Source organism: Laetiporus sulphureus (assembly GCF_001632365.1).
Source record: "Laetiporus sulphureus 93-53 unplaced genomic scaffold LAESUscaffold_2, whole genome shotgun sequence".
In the NCBI taxonomy this organism is placed as follows: Eukaryota; Fungi; Basidiomycota; class Agaricomycetes; order Polyporales; family Laetiporaceae; genus Laetiporus; species Laetiporus sulphureus.
Window position 1 is genome coordinate 1,378,899 of NW_024468511.1, and position 21,946 is coordinate 1,400,844.

General features: G+C 39.4%; 4 protein-coding genes across 4 annotated transcripts; all 4 read right to left on the minus strand.

Moving 5' to 3' along the window:
* Window positions 1-591: 591 nt before the first annotated feature.
* Window positions 592-756, minus strand: LAESUDRAFT_624347 (uncharacterized protein; the record flags this gene model as incomplete). The annotated part of the gene is made up of 1 exon (XM_040903316.1): window positions 592-756. A coding segment is annotated over one exon (165 nt), but the record flags the coding sequence as incomplete, so codon positions are not given.
* Window positions 757-5,485: 4,729 nt separating this feature from the next.
* LAESUDRAFT_641660 (homing endonuclease) lies at window positions 5,486-6,095 on the minus strand (the record flags this gene model as incomplete). Its single annotated transcript, XM_040903683.1, is given in 2 exon segments — window positions 5,486-5,965; window positions 5,979-6,095. Coding segments are annotated over 2 exon segments (597 nt in total), but the record flags the coding sequence as incomplete, so codon positions are not given.
* A 1,502-nt stretch (window positions 6,096-7,597) lies between these two features.
* LAESUDRAFT_734015 (cytochrome c oxidase subunit 3) lies at window positions 7,598-10,855 on the minus strand (the record flags this gene model as incomplete). The annotated part of the gene is made up of 5 exons (XM_040910472.1): window positions 7,598-7,653; window positions 7,735-7,914; window positions 7,940-8,146; window positions 9,809-10,155; window positions 10,824-10,855. 5 exons carry the CDS (start codon window positions 10,853-10,855, stop codon window positions 7,598-7,600), a joined length of 822 nt encoding a protein of 273 aa, XP_040769874.1.
* Window positions 10,856-21,053: 10,198 nt separating this feature from the next.
* LAESUDRAFT_754717 (uncharacterized protein) lies at window positions 21,054-21,470 on the minus strand (the record flags this gene model as incomplete). Its single annotated transcript, XM_040911926.1, has 1 exon — window positions 21,054-21,470. One exon carries the CDS (start codon window positions 21,468-21,470, stop codon window positions 21,054-21,056), a length of 417 nt encoding a protein of 138 aa, XP_040769875.1.
* Between the last annotated feature and the right edge of the window lie 476 nt (window positions 21,471-21,946).

The following is a 21,946-nucleotide window of genomic DNA, read 5'->3' on the forward strand; positions in this document are numbered from 1 at the left end:
TATACTCTTCATTTCATTTTCGGCTTCCATAGAATTATCTATTCTTGGTACAGATAATATAAAAACAGAACCTATTATAGGAACAATAAGCAGTAATAGGATCATTTTGTTTGAAGCAACACTAGGTTATTTTGTTTTATTAAAGTAAATTTGAATTTACTAATTAAGGCTACTAGACTAACTCATTAAATTATTAACAAGTTGAGTATGATTGTTTATAAAATAAAAATCATAAAAAAATATATCAGAAGATTTCACAATCTCTATGAAACATAATATTTATGTAAATTATATAATTTTATAATTTACAACTACAAACAATGTATACTCTTTTAGAGTATAAGCCATAGCTCTAGAAAAATCTTTTCATTTTATTTTCAAACACCTCTTTAGATTCACCCCGTAGGTGTAGGGAAGAAAGAAATGGTATACTAGTCCTGAATGCTCCCCTACCCCTTCGGGGTTAGAAGAAAACGTGGTGAAGCAAACTTGCAAAGCAAGCCCACTCCGTGTTGTTAGACCGTTTAAATAGGAGGATTGAGGCATGGAACTTCTTTTAATGTATATTCTATACTGATTCTCACTGATCTCTCAAAGAGTACAATCAAAACCAAAGTTATAATGTAATATACCTATTAGGGTGCAAACATCTTTCAAAGTGAAGCATTCAGTGCATAAAATTAAACCACCTGTTTCATAAGATCCGTCACACATTATCCAATAGGCTAAAGATATTTCGTCCATAAAAATTAACACCCAGAGGAGAAATGCAGCTTCGCTGAAAAATGCCAGCTGGTGGCCAGCGAACTGGTAGTATTTTTGTACTGTTTGGATAAAAAGCACTGTATAAAACTCGGAGAGTAAATAAAGCTCTTGTTTTGAATTCCACTGCATAATACCACTTACCATATCTTTTGTAAAAATAAGGTTTAAAAGTTGGTTTTGATGCTACAAAAGTAGCCAAGAATGTTCAAACATGAAGAAGAAAAGAAATATGAATTACTGACTGTTTGAATCCAAAATGAGGATTTCAATTTGCAGACTGCTGCTTAATCCAGCTGTCCACAAGCATTAGACCAATTATAACTTGGAATAAGAAAGAAGTCAATTCAAACATAGAATAAACGATTTTACGCAACGATTTTCCGCCATTTAGACCAGAACCTGAAGAGCTAACATACAGGATAACAGAACAAAAAAAATGGCACTGATGGCCCAGGCAGTGCATAACTTCATATAATTGGAATTACAGCTTTTGATTATTTCCTTATAGTGGATGTGGTGAATCTTTTGCCAATTTAGCCATAGTCTTTTATTTTTTTACACCAGCTCGAGGGCCGCTGCGGCCATCGAGCAGAGACAGAGAAATCATCCCAGAAACTTATCGCGCCTAAAAGCGAAGAACGAGCAGGTCGTGCGAGAGTGGGATTCTTATTAAATCATTCTCTTGCATGGGTCCATTGAGGCCCTGATCTCTTTTAGTTTATAGGAAAAATTAGAAAGATCTAAAGGTTTAAAGGTTTAGAGGTTTGTAGGTCGGTCACTTCCCTTGTTCTTACTCGTACCTCGCTCAACCAAGACGCTCCCTTGCTCGTTCAAATCATTCAGTTAAAAATTAAAGAAATTTCTTAGGATAGATTTTTCTAAAGGAATTTAAAGATTCGTGGACTAAGTTGACATCAGAGGAATAAATCAAGGCTTGGGGCGTGGTGTCGACCCTGGTTGTCAACTCTATGTCAACCTGTGTCAAGCTGGTAGATTGCGCCGTTGAAAGATCAAGAGTGAGTAAAGCTGCTCTGAGAGCGTTCTAATTAACCTTTAAGAAACCCGGAATGGCTTGACATGACTTTCTGCTAGGCAAGTGTATTACCAAATGATTTCTAATTTCACCGTGTCCTTTGTTTAAACCTTGAATTGAGCGTAGCGAAATATGAGTGACTTGACACGAAACTCTGTAAGGTATGAACCCTAGCGAACCAGTTAGTGAGATCTTTCTACGAGGTTATTAGGAGGCCAAAAAATGAGGTACTAGTTTAATTTTTCTAAGATAGCCGAACTATAAATTTGTAAACTTAAAAGATAACCATTTAATCATCCCTGTGGTGCGCAGCATTAACTGAGCATAGCCAAATAGGATAGTTAGTTTGTTAACCTACTTAATTCATTCTGTATAGACAGCGAAGTGAGGTAAAATTTAAGTTCTCGCTGGCTGCTGCCTTCCCAAAAAATGCAGTGTGGGGATGCAACACCTCAAAAAAAAAAAAAGAGATAAGGATTGTTCTTCCCTGCATGGGCCCAGGCAGGTCAGATAATTTTCTTTTCCATTATATCCCAGGCAGTTTGCAACTGCCTCGATAAAAAAGGGCTGGCAGCTGGCCCTCAAAAAAAAAGAAGCTGGGGATATAATTTAAATAAAAGTTATAAAAAGGTTTTACGTGGTATTAATTAATAGACTCAAAGTTTAGAAACCCTTTGTAAATAGTATTTGCTCAATGCATTGACTAATGCTTTGATAAAAAAACATTGATTTTGTGCCAGAAGTATCTAGCATTTTATAGAACTGTGCTCAGTCACAACTCCAGTTCAGTAGCTCTCACTTTTTTAGAAGTAGTGGGATTATGAAATTTCTAATCTGAATTTGGAATTAAAGTATTGAGCATTTTATCTGTATAGAATTGTGAGACAAAAGTTGCTTCAATAGCTTGTAAAGCACCTAAAGCAATAGCAGGCGAAATAAAACTCAGTACTCCAATGTTAAAGGTACTAAAATCATGTTCACACATAGTTTTATAACGTTTTGTAGCTGGTAAACTGAGAGATAAACAATCTTGGTAATTATTAATATGATGTTGAATTCTTTGGAAGATATCAATAGATGAACCGATGTAATAGTAAAGAATAGTTCCAGAAACTACTATTAGTATTACATATATGCCTGCCTTAAAATGTAGATCTGTTTTTAAAGCACGCATGTCTGATAAAGAGTTTAAATATAATAAATCTTTAAGTTTTAACATTTGTTTGTAAAGTTTATATAAATATTGCTTAATTTATAGGTTTAAAATTGTTGTTGCCTGAATTGCTCCCTTACTTTTTTTCCTGTATAACAATATCTAAATAGTTGCAGAGAGAGAGGATAAGCCATAGCTCTAGAAAAAGAATCCAACTTCAAATACGTACAGGCTATTTTTTTGTACATAGAAGAGCTTATATATCTATATTAACCACACAGCTCCCATTTGCCTTTCAGGACTCTGCTGAGCTCTGATCTAGGCTAAAGGGATATTAAATATAAAATAAGCAGGAAACATATTAACAATCAGTTACATATTGAACTTTGTATCATTTTAAAACTGTAGACCCATTTTGGATTGCTTTTCCTAACCATCGATGAGAACTTTAAAGAGTATCTCAATTTTACGTACTGCCACTAAGATTCAAAGATAGTGTTGAGTGGATTTGTTTTTGTTGTGGTGACTAATTCTTTTTATATGGATCGAATCAGCCCATCGACTAAGGTTTCTTGCACTAGCTAATCATTAAACCCAATAAATGATAAACTGGCTTGTTTTTTTGGTCTTCAATTTTTATAATAAACCACGGTAAAATAAGATACAAAAATGCACAAGATAATGAATAAACATAAAGATATAAAGTATAGCGAGGAATGCACGTGTTAGCTTGTGACAAGATTGTTAGACTTTACAAACTATCCTATGACTCTGACATAATAAGCCCAAAGAAGGCACAATCTATCCCCCAGCCTAAACTCGTATATGAGGTACGAACTTTACGACTTTGAATCAGTGTTAGTAGCTCGAACACCGCATAACAAATGGAGGCTATTTCTTCCATCAGAATAGAAGAGTTATTGTATTAAAGTGTGGGCTGATTCTTGTCTTACTGTATTGGAGAAATTGCACCGCTTCAGACCAGGTTAAAGAACAAAGGGAACCCCGTAAAGTCTAACGCTCAGTTTTCATAAATTAATAAATTAACCGAATGCGGAGACATAGTGAGGGCTCGGTCAGATAATTGAAAGAAATTTAGCCACTCATAAGTATTGTTCTTTATTCGTTAACTCTTCCTCTAAGCAATATTCTAAAATCTCTAATTGGAAATTAGTGTGCTCATGTTTAACTAAGACTTTATGGATATTCATGTTTGCTCTTTCTTCAGTAATATGCTTATGGTTTAAATGTCTTTGAATTCAGTTGGCAATACCTTTCATCTTTAGCTGAACCAATAAAGCTTTTCTCATTGATTTTATTAACCCATTTATAGGTACCAGATTTCTTTTGATTATTCTTAGAGATAACAGTTCTATTCTCAAAAGGGGATGCAAGGACCAATAGTAAACTACGATAAAAAAGAATAACCAGACTACATCTACAAGGTGATAAGGGGTATTAAGATTAAACTAGAAGAAGAAGAGTTGGTGAACTCTTATCTCATTTTATACTTCATTGATCTAACAACAGAAGGTCAGATAATTGAAAGAAATTTAGGCACTGAACCAACTCAAATATAAATTCTGTTTCATGAGTGAATAGAGCATTTTAAGCCATATTTATCCCGTAAAACCGTTACTAAAATCTCCAGATCGCGTAAAAGAAAACCATTAGTATTTAAATGTATTCCTTTACCTGTTTTATTTCCATCATCCTGAAACCAGTAAGCCAAACCAATTAGAGTATAAAGATCTCAAATATTTGAAGGCACTACTTTTGTTCGTGATCCATCAGGGTTTCTTCGATAAAATAATCTCTCCAGGACATTTAATGATTTTAAGAATTTGGTTGTAAAACTTCAATAAGGGTATTCTTTCCCAGTTCTTTTGCCTTTATCGATTTGTCTAGTAGGTTTAGCCATATTACACCAACCAACCCCCTCTCTCAGGCCCTCTGCATCCCCTACCCCTCTGGGGTTAGGGGTGAGATGGCAACCCCAAGAGAGGGGGGCAGATGAAAATATTTTAAAAACATGTCTTAAATAAGACAGATGAATTTCACTCTGTGCAAATTGAAAATAAGAACCAACATTTTTATATTTTCTCACTAAGGTAGCATCATCTAATAAGGTACCAATCATTGCTTGATTTGCATATTCCATAGAATTGATAACGGGTAAAACAGCTAATTCCATAATAGGAACAATATTTGCTAAACTCTGAAATAGATCTTCCGGATTGAGTACCTCAACTCTGAAAAAGACCTTCCAGATTGAACAACTCAGAGAAAAAGGGGGTATTAATGCCTAAACCAAAAACATCTCCAGCAGACCAATAGTAAACTACAATAAATAAGAAACCTTAAAATGTCAATTGATTCAACACAAAAGTTTGAACTTAAGGCTAAGATATGTGATAAGTGAGAACAGAGAACGGATCAGTGATAAGTGAACAGAACAGCAGACAAAGTGAAGAAAAGAAATAACAAATAATTTACTCAAATACTGTTCTTCTAGAATTCATTCCATGTGCTATTTAGATAATTCTTTTCAGACCAGAATCTGTAAGATGTCCTTTCGAGGCTACAATTCCAACTATTTTACAAAAATCTTGGTAATCAAAAGCTTTTGCACCATAGATAGGTGTATCTCCAAACACAGAGATAAATTCTTTAACTCGATCAATCCCAGTAATATTTATATAACCAAAGTTAGTCTCAGGATCTACATAAAATGCACCCATTCCTAAAAAGGAAATAATTTGATGTAGAACTAATTCACTTTTGAGGGTATTACCAAAATGAATTAAGGGTGCAACACTATAACCGGTAGTATAATGAGGAGACTCAGATAAACCAGGAGAAAAACTACCATCAGTATTAGCGAAACCAGATAACCAAGCTAATGTCATAGTATCTAATTGAGGTTTATATGCTGAAAGTGGAATTGAAAGCAAGTTAGGAAAAGCGGCTTGTAGTTTATCATTCACACCTAATTTCATGAGCTCACATGTGAGCTCATAAACCTACTAGTCGTTCTAAACCTGAGGGTGTTAAGTGTTCATCGGCTTGAATTATGTCTAGAACTTGGCACCAAATGGTATAATAAACTAATCGATATGTAAGTAGAGAATAAGAATTGAAGTATCATCGGACTCTCATACAGCTAGAAAAGCTTGTAAATCTTAATACATAACAACTCCCACCTGTTTTTTTCTCAAGGTAGATATTACTGGTGTTACAAAAGTAGAAATTTATTCGCTATAACATCAATAAGTTTGCTGGATTTACACCTGCAGTAAACTTGCATTCTACTTGAACTTTCCAACCAAGCATTTGCTGAGGGCTTCGACTTACTGAAAAAGTAAAACATTCGTCCCCATCTGCATTGCCTGTAATATAATTAGGATCTAAGGGTGGAGACTCTTTCGCACTTAAACCTCATAAACTTTTCTTAACGATATTTTACGTCATGCAGGAGCTTTAGATTTAATTTCTGCCACAAGTGTAATATTTTGAAGAGAATTAAGATCTACATTAAAAAGTGTACCTGAAAGGGCTTCAAAACTGAAAATCGAGACCCAAAAGAAGATTAAAAAAAGAACTATTACAAGCTTTCTACTAAGCCAACTGAAATCACTATTTGAGTTATTGTCTGACAGAATAGAGGTTAGTAATTTAATAGTGGCATAGCTGATTAAAATTATATAAGTATTGAACCAGAAATCACTAAGATCAGGCAAATCAACCAAGGAGGTATTAAATACAGAAGAATCACCTCCAGACCAATAATAGGCTACGATATACAAGAGGAGCCATACTACGTCCACTATGTGCCAATACAAAATAGCAGACTCGTAGCCTAAATGATGAGTACTTGTATAGTGGTAGTTAATCAATCGAATTAGGCATATAATCAAGAACAATGTTCCAATTATCACGTGCACTCTGAGAAGCCCCCAAATAAACACAAAACAAAAACAAAAAACAGGCAACAAGAAAAGACAAGGAAAGGAAAAGGCAGAAAAACTGGTGCAATAAAGCATTACTCTGGAGCTCACGTAATTCGGTACTTATTAAAGCACAAGCTCCCATTTTTTAGGCTAAGACCAAAATGTTTTCTAATCATGGCTGAAGAGAAATTTAATTTGGGTGAGAAGAATAAACCAGCTTCTCTAAGTGAGTTAAAATTAAAAACCTCCTAAGTCAGAATATCAGTTACTTGTATTTTTAATGAATTAGGGTTTGCCAGTATTTTTTTTGCTATGTGTTCAGGTGATTTGTGTATTTCTAGTTCAATATTTCTTAAATTTTCTTTTGTTTCATTGCTATGTTTGAAGCTCAGTGAGTTATGAGCATTTTCTAAAATATTGTAGGTAGGTTTAAGGGTACCAAAAAAGTATTGTTCTCTATCGGTTAACTCTTTCTCTGAACAAAACTCTAAAACTTCGAATCGAAAATTAGCGTGACCATATTTAAGTAAAGCTCTATGGATGAGCATGGTTGGTTTGTGCACAGTAAGTACTCTATAAAAAATATTTAACCACTTGCTTAGCAAGATCTTTGGCAGAACCAATGTAGCTTTTACCGTTGATTTTGTTAAACCATCGGTAAATTCCAGACTTTCGTCAGTTTTCGTCAAGTAGATTTCATTTCTCCGTTGACGAATTAGCATAAATTCTTACTGGCAACATGATACAATTAGCTAAAATAAAGTTTATAGGATCAAACAAATCAAACAAATCAACCCAAATGGGGTTATTAACTACAAAACCAGAAGAATCACCTCCAGACCAATAATAAACTACGATATACAAGAAGAGCCAGACTATATCTACAATATGCCAATAAAGCAAACTAGATTCAAAGCCAATGTGGTGTGTATTGGTATATTGGTAGTTAATCATTCTAACTAGGCAGACAATCAGGAGTAAGGTACCTACAATTACATGTATTGAGTGCAATCCTGGTTGAGGCATAGAAGACTGAACCATAAACTGAATCAGTGATAGTGAAAGGAGCATCAGCATACTCCATGCCTTGTAAGCCGGTAAAGATTACTGCTAGAAGAATTGTTACGATTAAACCATTTATAGCATCATTTCTGATTCCGAAAATTAAGGAATGATGAGACCAAGTCACAAAAGCTCCACTAGATAATAGTAAAATTGTATTTATTAGTGGAACTTCGAATGGATCTATTGACTTGAATCACTAAGGGGGGTCAACTACTTCCTAGTTCTTTCTTCTTTCTCTGTAGCCCTAATTTATAAATGGGGAAGCATTTTCCACCAAACTCACAAGGCTTTGTTTTATCTAATTATTCTCTCTTTCCTTTCCCAATACCTTTGCCTTCTCTTTAACCAAGCCAAAGATGGTACCTGTAGTTGTTTGGTTCTTTGTTCTATCTCTATTTCTCTTGAATTATTATAGGGCAACCGTTTATCTTTTTTTTGAGGCTTGCACAGTAGTAGATGTGTCATAGAAAGAGGAAACTAACAGTAGAAGAAATAAGCTACAAAAGGGATCCAAAGATTTAAACCTTCTAAAGGGGATATAAAACAAATCTCATCAGAAAAGGAAGAAACCTACAAGCTTAATGGCTTCGAGTAGATTCTTCTAATCTGTATAGTTGGAAAGCATGGAAATAAGGTCGAAGCATTGATGCAACTAAAGCTGGGTTCTTAATCATGATTTTTGTGGTAGTATAATAAGCTTCAAGTCCTAATTTTCTTTAAGTAGACCAACGACTAAGATTTTGTCCGCTGTAGACAATTTAGTAGCATGAAGTTCAAAGTGATTATCAAATCAATGACCACTTCTCATTGCCCAAAAAGCTAATGTATAAATTGAAAAAAAGATAGAAAAGTGTACTGGAAGAATATTGATACCGTCGACTTTCCAGTTTTGCCAAACAATAAACAACCAAACTGAAGGTTTAGAATGCAATCTAAATGAATTTGGATTATCGCATACTTTTTTGCCTACAGAGTTAATAGCTGAGCATTGGAAACTGTCTCTTAAAAAGAGTAAGAATTCAACGTCGATACTACTTAAACTCAAGTGAATCACTGTGCCATCTTTTAAACAATACCAAGCAAATTGTTTAGCCTGACCTAACCAAGCACCACTAGATATTAGTAATCCCATGATGGAAGGGTAAATGTGTTCCTCTGGGATATTAGGACCTTCGGTTGGTAAAGGTTTAACTCTAACCAGGTGGGTTCTGCCAGAAACTTTGATTGAAACATAGTCCAAAGCAGGAGTAACACTAATTGAGTTAGCTAATTGAAGATAACTGAATGCAAACAAAGAATCGATGTTTGGAAGCAGGTTACAGATTGACCAGCAAGTATTCAGTATAAAATCTAATGCAATCAAAAAGGGGGTATTAACGGCTACACCAGAAACATCTCCACCAGACCAATAATAAACAACAAGATAAAGGAATAACCAGACTACGTCAACGAAATGCCAATAAATTATTCTGGACTCAAAGCCTAAATGATGTGAAACTGTGAATTGATAGTTAACCAATCAGAAGAAGCAAACTGCAAGGAATAAAGTACTCACAACAACATGAATCCTGTGTAATCCTCATACTTGCGTAGAAGCATGAACTGAAAACTGAGTCTGCAATAGTAAATGATGCTGTTGAGTATTCAAACCCTTGAAGTGAAGTAAAGATGATAGCTAATACGATAGTAGATATTAAACCAACTATTGCTGAGGTTCTGTCTCCACTAATCATTGAATGGTGTGCCCAAGTCAAAGTTGCTCCACTTGATAATAGTATAAATGTATTAAGAAGCGAAACTCCAAAAGGATCCATTGTTTCTACTCCAATAGGTGCCAGAGACCAGCTAGTTCAACTGAAGGGCTAAGTGAACTATGAAATATTGTCCAGAAGACCGAAAAGAATACCATAACTTCACTGATAATGAATAAGATAAAACCAATCATTAAACCTTTTTGAACTTGTAAAGTATGTGCTCCGATATATACTGATTCAACTACAACATCTCTAAACCATAGTGTCATTCCGGCAGCTGTCAGGATGAATCCTAAAGTTAATAAAGTTCCACCATAGTTAAAACCATGTAAAAACATTACAGCCCCGAGAAGTAAACTTAATAATGAAAAACTAACCAGAACAGGCCAAGGTGATAAATCCACTAAATGATATGGATAATTTTGAATTTGATTTCTATTGATGGTAATCATTTTTATTAGAAATTATTTTGATCTTATTTGTTAAAAATTATACACCAAAGTTTCCGACTATTACTAATAACTATTACTAATAGAAAGGGAGTCCAGGATAACAATAACGATTGTTAATTTGGTTGCTTGAGAATAATAATTCCTTTAAAGAAATTAGTACTTCTTTTAGATTTTGTGGGTTTCCATGATTTTTTCCATTGCAAATTAAGACTAATTCGGTAGCCCATTCTAAATTTTGAAGTTTATAATTAATTAAGTAGTTTTCTTAGGTAGTTCTATTGTTAACCAGGATTTGGGGACAATATATTCTTTGGGTAGAAACAAATTAAACCTTTGGCCTTGCAGCAAATAAAATTATATAAAATTATTGTGCTGGGTCCCCATGCTGGGGCTCCAGGTGAGGGCCTCCATATTTCATAAATATAATATATAATGAAGTGAAGTGGGTAGATTTTGACTTATTCATTTTCTAAATCATTTAACAACTAGCTTTGTTTGGCATGGCAGAACCACCCAGTTGGTTTAGCTGTGTTTTCAATAGACCCAAACAAACACAAGATTTGCAGGTTGAAGCTTTCCAGCAGCAGGCTTATTAGCAGTTACAAATCACTTATAGTTGACAGTTTAACCATTTAAAGTTATTAAACTAACACGAATCCTGCCAAGTATTTGACTATCGGCATTTTGACTCAGCTATTGTTCACCGATAATCAGTTGGGGAATGCATCGGGTTATTGATTTGTCACCCAGGGCTTGCAACACCAGCTGCATTTTTTCTTGGAAGCAGCAGAAGTTATTTACTTTATGAGTAATAAAGCTTTTTCACCAGGACATTTAACTTACACCTTTTGTATTTTATTACAGAAAGAGAGATAAGAAGGGTAAGGCCTTTTGCAAACATTAAAGAAGACGATTGGGTTAATTTCTCTTTACTGAATTACTGATAGTTTATTACTGAGTTTTATCCTGTTCTTAATCTATGTTCATATTATTTTTTATCATGGTTTTTTTGACCCAGGATTTGTTGCTTTGTTGCGAGGTATTTTTCTTTTTTAATTTGTTGAGTTCCTTTGGTAGGTTAATAGGAAGAAGAATAAGCAGAGACTTTAATCCATGTTTATGGAAAAGAGGTTGGGGTTATAGGAAATAAGAGGGTCAGGGTAAGGTAATTTACTTCAATTAAGAGTTATTTTTGTAACCTATAAACTTATTACTAGATAACAGAGTTCTTAACAGTTTTAATAGTTCAAGCACTGTTCCTCAATAAATTTAACGGCAGGTTCGCTGGCCATTTGGTGGTCAGCAAGCCACAGCTCTAAGAGTTTGTTGATTGAATTGATTGAACACTACCCGGAGATTTAGAAAGTGATAAGTGGATCAGACAATTGGAGGTCTCTCGAACGATACGAGGTTTTCTGAAGATTAGAATATTTTGTAACCTTAGAATAACCCATACTCATATTATTAAATTTGTAGTGTGAAGCCTTTATTTGGGGTTAAACCTAGAATCAAAGAATTTGGAACTTTGACTAAATACTTTTCCCATTTCCAATAAATTATTAGAGGGCTCAAAATAATTGATGTGGGGTTATGGTGGAGAATCTACAAACAGGGGTAACACTATTAATTCGTTCTAGGTGTTTCAAAATTCGTTGCAGATTCAAAGAAGCATTGCTTGAGTATCTTCTAATGCCAAAAGTAGTAGAGCCATAAGAAAATAAAGTAGAAGAAGGTAAAGAAATGGCAGCCTCTGAAATCGGTTGTGCAGGTTGTATTGCTGTGGCAAAAAAGGGCTGGATCCTGCCTGTCATTGATTGATAATTTGTGATGCGGATTCCATTTATTGTGGTTAATTGAAAAGAAGGGATCCCATAAATTTTGATAGTTAAATAACAATTCTTGTCCTCGCTTTAATATATAATATATTATATGTGTGCTGGGTCCCCACGCCGGGGCTCCAGGTGAGGTCGGATGAAATTTTAGGCCCATACTTACCCAAGTAAAACAAGAAGAAATGAATGCTTTGGGCTTTCATGCAACTGTTAAACATATTCATCATAACTGCTTTAAATGTGCACCATGATGCAATCAATGAGACACTGGGTGTGCCAATTAATAATTGAAGGTGAAAGCTGGTAAAGATACTAAGAAAAGTTCAAATCTTCTAAGCATCTTTACTGTCAATTTGTGATAAAAGAATCTAAATTATTTTGAACATTTGGTGAAGGATGATGAAAAGATTGAAAAGAGATTGAACAAAATATGAATAACTATTTCTTCAACCATTTTATATTTTATAAACTGTCAGAGAAAGTTATAATAGAAAGTTTTAAAATGAATGTTATAAGCGCTCATTTGAAAGCTATTAGCATGGCTTTACAATGCAATTTTGTTTATATTTTTAGCATATGTGAATCTCAAGATATTTGATACTCTTTGAGGGCCACTCTTATCAACAGTTTTGTGGCGCACACACAAGTTCTCAGAATATTGTGATTCTTGATGTGTTGACAGGGTTCCTTGTGGGAATATTGATTGGATGATCATGTTTCAACATGAACAATGTACAAACAGCCATACACAACTCTTCACACTCAGCCAACATCATGCCAAAAGCCGTTGCTACTGAAACTGTCAACCATGTCATTGCTTTGCTTCAGAATGGCAAATTTGTTCAAGAAATTGAAGCTTTGACTGGGCTACACTATTCTATCATCAGTACACTGTGCTCCACACACTGCCCCACCATTCCTAAGGCCAAAGGAGGGCATCCTTCCCTTCTTACTACTGCCAATCTTCGCTATGCTACTTGACTCATTGGGACTGGCAAGGCTACCACATCTCCTGCTGTGGCAAGAGCTCTTGCAGACATTACTGGGAGGGTTGTCAATGCAGAGACAGTGTGAAGAGGGTTTAAGAAGGCAGGAATGAAGGCTGTAGTGAAGCAAAAAGGGCCTTTACTCTCTGCAAGGCATCAGAAGGAGAGGATGGACTTCGCTTTGGCTCACCAGTATTGGACTGTAGAGGACTGGAGAAGGGTGGTATGGTCAGATGAGACAAAGATTAACAGGATGGGGTCAGATGGAAGGAAATGGGTGTGGAAGAAGCCAGGGGAGAGCCTCAGTGATAGGTTGGTGGAAGGGACTCTAAAGTTTGGAGGTGGATCCTTGATGATGTGGGGCTGTATGGGCTGGGATGGTGTGGGGTATGCCTGCAATATTGATGGCAGGATGGATGCAGACCTTTATGTCAGCATTTTGGAGGATGAGCTGCAGAATAGCCTGGAGGATTGGGGCAAAACTGTGAAGGATGTGGTGTTCCAGCAAGACAATGACCTCAAGCACACCAGCAAGAAGGCCAAGATTTGGTTCAAAGACCATGATTTCAACACCATGCTATGGCCCTCTCAATCCCCAGATCTCAATCCCATAGAGAATTTGTGGGGTCACCTCAAAAAGAAGCTTGCAGAGTATCAGGAACCACCAAAGGGAATTACTGAGTTGTGGGAAAGGGTAGAGAAGGAATGGGAGGCTATTGGGAAGGAAGTGTGTCAGAATCTGATTGAAAGTATGCCAAGGAGGGTGGATGCAGTTATGAAGGCAAAGGGAGGCTATACCAAGTACTGAAAGTATGAGTTTTGTAGAACCTGAATATGTGCCACAAAACTGTTGATAAGAGTGGCCCTCAAAGAGTATCAAATATCTTGAGATCCACATAATGCTAAAAATATGACCAAAATTGCATTGGAAAGCCATGATAATAGGCTTTCAAATGAGCTCTTATGACATTTATTTGTCCCAGTCGTTGAGGACATATTTACCATACAAGTCGAAGTAAGCAATCTTATCAACAGTTTTGTGGGTCACTGTATATGTTGGCACTATGCTAGTGCTATGGTCAGCAGGGTAATACTAAGGTTCTAATATTAGCAATATGCTAGTACTAAGGCCTCAGAAGGTAGTATGAAAGTAGTGTGGTAGTACTAAGCTAGTACTAAGATCTGTAGGTTAGCACTATGCTAGTGCTATGCTGGTACTAAGTGAGTACTAAGGTTTAAATGTTAGTACTATGCTAGTACTTAGCATGCACTAAGATCTAAATGTTAGTACTATATACATATGCTAGTACTAAGGTCTGGAGGTCAGTACTAAGTACTAAATCTTAGTACTACGCCAGTGCTATGCCAGTGCTCAGGTTCAAATGCTATTACTAACATTTGAGGCTTAGTATCACCTTTCATATTCTAGTACTGGTTTAGTGTAAAATGATGATGATGTGACATGGTCACAATATGTTCATCACCTTTAACCAACAGGAAAAGAATGACAAAAGATTTTGAAACTTTTTATTCTAATTTTGTTTGAAAGATTGTAAAATTTCAAAAACAATGATCGCTATTATTTCATACAATCTCTTTTCAATCTTTTCATTATCTCTGACAAAACAAGATGCTGAAGAGATTTGAACTTTTTCTTCAAAATCTTTATCATCTTTCATCTCAAATTATTGATCATTTCACCTAGTAATATGATGACAAGAGTGTGACTTAGTCACAATATTTTCATCATCTTTGTGCAAAAAAAGTTAAAAAAGACTTTGAAACTTTTTATCATAATATTCTATAAAAGACTTTCAAATGATTGAAGAAGTATTTATTAAAATTTCATTCAATCTTTTCCTAATGTTTTGATCATTTTTCATAATAAAAAATGTTAGAAATATTTTGAATTTTATCACAAATTGATAGTTAAGATGCTTAAAAGATTTGAACTGTTTCTTCAATATCTTTATCATCTTTCATGTCAATTATTGATTGCTCCACTCGGTGGTACAGTTGAATCAAAGCACTGATTCCTACATTGGCCATTGTAGAAATTTCTTGATAGGCATAACATTCATGCAGCAACAACTGTTAGGCTCATCTAATTATGCCTTTTTTCTCAGTATGCTGCAAAGAAAATATCAATTCCTATTATGAGAAAGGTGTGAAAAGTTTTTAATTTTTTTAGCTTTACCTTTATAACATCTTATCAGTGATACTGACCACTGGGTGAAGCAATCAATAATTTGAGATGAAAGATGGTAAAAATATTGAAGGAAAAGTTCAAATCTTTTAAGCATCTTTACCGTCAATTTGTGATAAAAGTATTTAAAATATCTTTTATTGTGAAAGATGATGAAAAGATTGAAATGAGATTGCATGAAATGTTAAAAATCATTTCTTCAATCATTTTACAATCTTTCGTACAAAACTATAATGAAAAGTTTCAAAATCATTTTTCACTCTTTTTTGATCAAAGATGATGAAAATATTGTGACTATGTCACACCCTTGTTTTTATATACTAAGCTAGTACTAAGATATGGAGGTTAATACTGAGGTTTATATGTTAGCAGTATACTAGTACTATAGTCAGAAGAGTAATACTAAGATTCTAATGTTAGCAGTATGCTATCAGTAAGATTTAAATGCTAGTACTATGCTAGTATTAAGGTCTGAAGATTAGTACTAAGCTAGCACTAAGCTAGTACTAAGGTCTGCAGATTTTTTTTGTACATTTATTTGTATACCATGCTATGCGCGGTTGGATGGAGGTAAATACAAAAGTGGACTACACGAGGAAGTGTCGACGCACAGATGATGAGTAAACAAAGGGAGCTGGGCACCAGATGCTGGGTAGAAAATGTGTATCACCGAGGATCAGAGAGTGTAAGAGCTGCGGCGGAGAAGGCAGATGTAGTAGAAATAAAGGAGATGAAGCGGTGGAGGCTGGTCAGATGATGTCACAGCTGATGTAGGTCTATGAGGGTGAGTTTGGGGTTGCGAAAGAGCAGGTGCTGTGTGTGTCCGTGTCGCATGCAATGCAGCATGACATGGGTGCGAGTGCTGGGGGTGGTTAGATTGCAGACACAGGGTGCACCATGGAAGTGGTGAGCAAGGCCTGCCGTCCCAAACTGAGAAGAGAAATAGGGGGTCAGATAACCATAGCTGGTTAAAACTTGGGTCAATCTGGCTTCAACATCGCGCTCATAATATGCAACAGTAAAAATGGGATGTAGCTTCTGGGAGGGCAGGGAGGGCCACGAGGACCATATTGCAGTGGGACGATCAGTGAAATGGAACTCGGTTTGCCAGGAGGTGGTCGCTCGCTCATGCACCTAGCACCGGATCCATGTCAGGGTGGGTAGGACACTATCAGGTAGGGACGTGCCTGCCTTGGCTAGCTGATCCCCCACTTCGTTACTCAGTACACCCTTATGTCCGGGTACCCACAGCAAAGAAAGTTTCAAAAAAGGATGGCACTCCATGAGGGGAGCCAGAAAGGCCCAAAAATGAGCAGAAAATGCCTGGCCACTATGTGGGCTCAGTGAGAGGATACTGGATAGGGCGGCGTGATTGTCCGTGCAGAGATAGATGTGAATGATCATGGGGTAGGTTGCCAGAAAACTGGCAAATTGGCTGGCGACTGCTGCCATCGCATAGAGCTCAGCATCATAGACCTCTGCCCAGTGACTCATGTCCCAGGTCTGCTCATACTTGACTGCACCCTGATGAATGATGCATGCATCTGCACCTGCTCTTCAGTTCTTCAGGGTAAGGTCAGGTTGGGCAATTTGGGAGCCATCAGTGAAGACCCACAAGGCATCGAGGAGGGAGATAGAGGAGTGCATGAGAGAGAAAAGGAAGAAATGTAGGTAGTCTGTTGAACCGTCTTTGATAGGCGGCAGTACGCAAACCTGAACCTGCATACCCCAGGGGTGTGCAGGCTCCCAAGGTGGCTGCAGCCAAGGATCAAGGCACACCGCTCAATTGGGAAGGGTCTGCTTGAGCATGTCCATCACGCTAGTGCTGTAGTGAATGAGGACAGCGGAATTGAGGAGGGAGAAGTTGGGTGGATGGGTGGCTCAGTTGGCAGCCAGACAGTGAGTTATGGGGTGTGACTCAGGGAGGGTGAGGAGGTGGACAGTGGCAAGGCCGTTGAGTTTGTCGAGCTGCTGCCGCATCAGCAAAATGCTTGAGATGAGGTTGAGGACGTGGTGAGGGGTGGACTGCCACGCTCCCATGAACCACCATAGTGCATCAGTCTGTACCTGCTGCAGGGGTTTAAAGAGTGAGCAAGGTCCTCATGGGTCGTACCACATGGGACTACCAAAGGTGAGGATGGGGAGGATGATGGTGAGGTAAAGCAAACGGGCTTGCACGACCGTCATACCACACTGAGTGTTAGCGAGCATGCAGAAGGCAGCAACTCGGGATGAGGCCCTGGAAGCCATGACCCTGATGTGGTGGGTAAAGGTAAGGCAACGGTCATACCAGATGCTGAGCCAGTGGAGATAGGAAGCAGGCTGAAGGGTGATGGTATGTCCATCTCACTGTACCTGCAGAGGAGGGTTGACGTTCAGAGAATGTCTGGGGGAGGTAAAATGCATCAGCTTGGTCTTGGCCATGCCAATGGTGAGCCTGAGTTGATGCAGGGTGGTGCCCACACACGGTAGCGTGCACTGTATGATAGTGGCATTCTCATTCAAGGAAGGAGAAATGATGAGGAGCGCAAAGTCATCTACATAGCCGGCGGTGGACTGCTGGAGATGCACGAATGGGTCAAGGTTCACATAAAGTGGGGAAGAGTAAATGGTAGAAAGAACAGACAACAGAGGTGAGTCCTGCGGGATGCCTAGCACAGCAACCGATAGGAGGATCCCAGCTCAGAGTTGAGCTTGGGCCACACTGTGCGAGAAGAAAAAAAGTCATGGTCCATCGGACCTCATTGTCAGGAAAACCCATAGAAAGTAAAGCAGAATGAAGGACGTCATGGTGAATGCTATTATAGTAGCCCTCAACTCCATGCACAAAAGGGTGGCAGAGAAGCCATTTTTCCAGGCAGTGTGAATGCGATGTGTGAGGGTGACACCGGCATCCACAACCGAGTTACGGCCATGCCCACCAAACTGCGAACCAGGCACAAGATTATGTGCACCTATTTGAAAATTGAAACACGCAGAGATCACTTTCTCAAGGACCTTACTCAGGGTTTCCAAGAGCATGATGGGGTGGTGGGCTTTGAAAACGGTGTAGTCCACCTTGCCCAGTTTGGGTAGGTAAACGACCGCTGCAACCCGCAGCAGAGTGGGGAGATATCCCATGCATAACGAAGCAGAAAGAAAATGAAAGAGGGTGTCATGTGCACCAGACCACCAAACCCATTTCAAAAGGTGCCAAGATGTCCCAGATACCCCAGGCACAGAGTAGTTGGATGCAGTCTCAATGGCGGTGGCCACTTCGGAGAAAAGTAGGGGTGATCTGGTCACACTGGAGGGGGCATGAAAGCAAAAAGCGGAGGCAAATCAGGGAGTAGTGAAGAAGCAGGAAAATAAAATTGAGTGAGCAGACATCCTGCATCTGATGGAAGGGAGCCCACTTCCTTGCCCATTCAGATGACGGGTAGTGGGAGCACCCACACCCCTTTGGTTCAAGAGGTGAGCTGCCAGGGATTAGTGTGCTGGAGTTGCACAATCGCCTCTCGAGTCCAGTCTCTTCAAGCCTGTCAGATGACAGCAGAGAGCGTGTGTTTGGTGGTGTGGTGCTTCTCACAGATGTGAGCAGTCTGAGCGTGGGCACATGCGGTGTCGCATGCATCATTCCACCAGAGCTGTGAGGCCTGGTGAGCATGTGTATGGTGAGGAAAGACCTCATGGCTGGCGATGGTCATTGCCCACATCAGGGCATGTGCCCTGGCCTCCAGGTCAGCAGTGGTGGAGTAGGCTGATGGTGGTGGGGAGAGCACAAGCTCATGGGTGAGGCAAAGCTCCCAGTCATCGCATCTGGACACATCAATCCAGAAACTGAGGTTAACATCGACTGGGTGAGTGGTGTGGGATAGAATAGAGGTTAGTAGCGCATGATCAGACTTGAAAGGAGTGGGAGTAGCAGCAACTCCGTAGACATGAAATTGTGCATTGGAGGTCGTGCAGACCAGATCGATAATGGTATCCGAGGGCAGGTTTCCATCAACCATGTGGGTGGGCTGATCGAGGTCATTAAGAATTGCAAGCGATTCATGCTCAAGCCATCCAGCGAAAGCGGTGGAGGCAGATGAGGATGATCATGAGGTATGATCAGTCCAAGACCATAGGAGATGGTGGAGATTAAAGTCACCCATGATGAGGAGGTTCATCTTAGGCAGAAAAGGAATATCGTAGAGGAGAGGCAAAATGTGGTGTTGAGCCCACAAGCCCTCATTATAGCAATTGATGGTGAAGAAAGATAATGATGAATCGACACGGGACACAAAGTGAATCACAACTATGTCTGGGTCCGATACCAGGTCGGTGCACATGGAGACATGATAAGTGTTTAGAAGCATTCACCGGACCAGGATACTGGCTCGAGGCCTCAGCATAGCAGAGGTGGAATGAAAGTGAAAAGTGTCCAGGCCATAGGGCTGGACATTGACATGACCATAGATAGTTCGATACCAATCTGACCCCACCATGGCTCTTGAAGGAAATAGATGTCATATGATGAAGAGGAAATGAAACCGTGGACACATGGATTGGACCGGGCCACATTCAGATGGGCGATTGTGATATTCATGAGGAAGGGTTCACGCGTGAGATGAGAATGCGGTAATCTTTCTGTGCAGGGCAAGTGGAATTGGTGGCACTGTGACCATTTGTGCCACACATCACCAAGAAGTAGTGAGCAGGCTCGCAAGGCTGATCAGCTGGGTGAGCCTCATAGTTGCACATCAGGCATGCCTGACAGTGCATATTGGAGGTGTGGTCAGTTTTTCCACAGAAATGGCACACAGGCACATGTTTCTTGCAGTGGCTCTTGAGGTGAGTGAGATGTCAGCACCGGGTGCACTGGCAGAAGACGGGGTGCTCTTTCAACTTCTTAACAGTGATACGGAAGCTGTAGAACCAGAGGAAAGCAGCAGCATTACTGCAGTTATCACATCCAATAAGGTTACGTGCACAGTAGTCATGATGTGCATCCTCGATCAAGACAATAATGGAGGATTTATCAAGCTGCTCATGGTGTTCCTTGGGAACGACGAAGTCTGAGAGACCATTAAAGTGAACAGACGAGAACATGGAGTTGCGGCGTAATTCTGCCATGATTTTCTCCTCAGTGAGCAAAAGCCCTGTGTCAGGGTGATGAAGCAGGCAGCTCAGTATGAAGAGTTTAGTGACCGAAACTAGCAGACGGAAGTCCTGCAGTGCAGAGGTGTGCTCATGTAGGTCAGGGACAGATGAGGCAGCCCACGGAACCACCCCCCAGGATGTGCCGGATGAGACGAAGGCACTCACGTATGAGTGAGTCAGGGAAGTCATGAGAGAAGACGGCCATGACCTTGGTAGGTCTAGCAAAATGACAGCTGAGAAGATGTATCTTGGCCCATGTGGGCGTTTCACGCAGGCAGGTATCGATTTTAGCATACCACTGTGGCATGGTCCTGCCTGTTTCAATGGATGCACACTGCTCAGGGGTAATGAGGAGAGCATAGCTCTTCTCTTGAGATTTGGAGACTGCCTGCACCATTGTAGGCTTCGCAGTGGCATGCTCAACGGGTGGTGCAGCAGAGGCCACAGCCAACGCAGCTGTCGTGGGCATGTCACGTGGGTGACCACCTGGCATTGGAGTGGGTTTCGTGGTGGCTGGCATTTGAGGGGCTGGCTGGGCCGGTCGGGTGTGGATGAGTTGGGCTTCAATCGCCGAGAGTCACGTGTTGATGGCCATGTTAGCCATGTGCACGCTGTCTTCTACAGCTTTGGCCACAGCTGCCTGAAAATTGATGCTCACAGGCAGAGTGGTGTCAGTCCTAGAACGTCCCCTAGGTGGCTCCAGAAGTCCATCATCAAGTTCATCCACATCATCTCACAGCGGGTCCGAGGTGGTGAAGAAGTGGTCGAAAATGCATAGGGCAGCTGTGCCTATGTTGGAGTTGTTGAGAACCGGGTCGACAAGGAGCTCAGTGTGGAGCTCTCGACAGGTGGTGGTTAGCATGGTAGCAACCTGGGTGAAGTCATCCAGGTACGTTGCAGGGTTGAGGTGGGCAAGGATCTGACAGACGGTTTTTGCGAGAGCCCTGGCATTGTTGCTGACGTGGCACAAAAGGTCATTGAAGCTCTTCTGCATGGCCTTGTTGGCTTCCACACGTAAAGCCCAGCTGTCCGCAGGGGGTGTTAAAGGTGCTGCAGCATTTACGCTGCCTGGTGGAGCAATGGGCTCGACGCCAGAGGCCTCCATGTCGACATCGCTGGCGGTCGCTGGTTGGGCACCTAAAGCAGACATGGTGGTTACAGAACAAGAAGGGATGAGGTCTGCAGATTAATACTATGCTAGCATGCTAGTACTATGCTAGTACTAAGGTCTGAAGGCTAGTACTATGCTATTACTAAGGTCTGTAGCTTAGTATTAAGGTCTGAATGCTAGTACTAGCATAGTACTAGCATAGTATTGATCTCTAGATGTTAGCACTAGCTTAGTACTAGCACAGTATTGATCTCTAGATGTTAGCACTAGCTTAGTACTAGCATAGTACTAGCATAGTACTAGCCTTCAGACCTTAGTACTAGCATAGTACTAGCATAGTACTAGCATTCAGACTTTAGTACTAGCATAGTACTAGCATAGTACTAGCATTCAGACTTTAGTACTAGCTGAATGCTAGCTTAGTACTGACCTTCAGACCTTAATACTAGCATAGTACTAGCATTTAAATCTTACTATCAGCATACTGCTAACATTAGAATCTTAGTATTACTCTT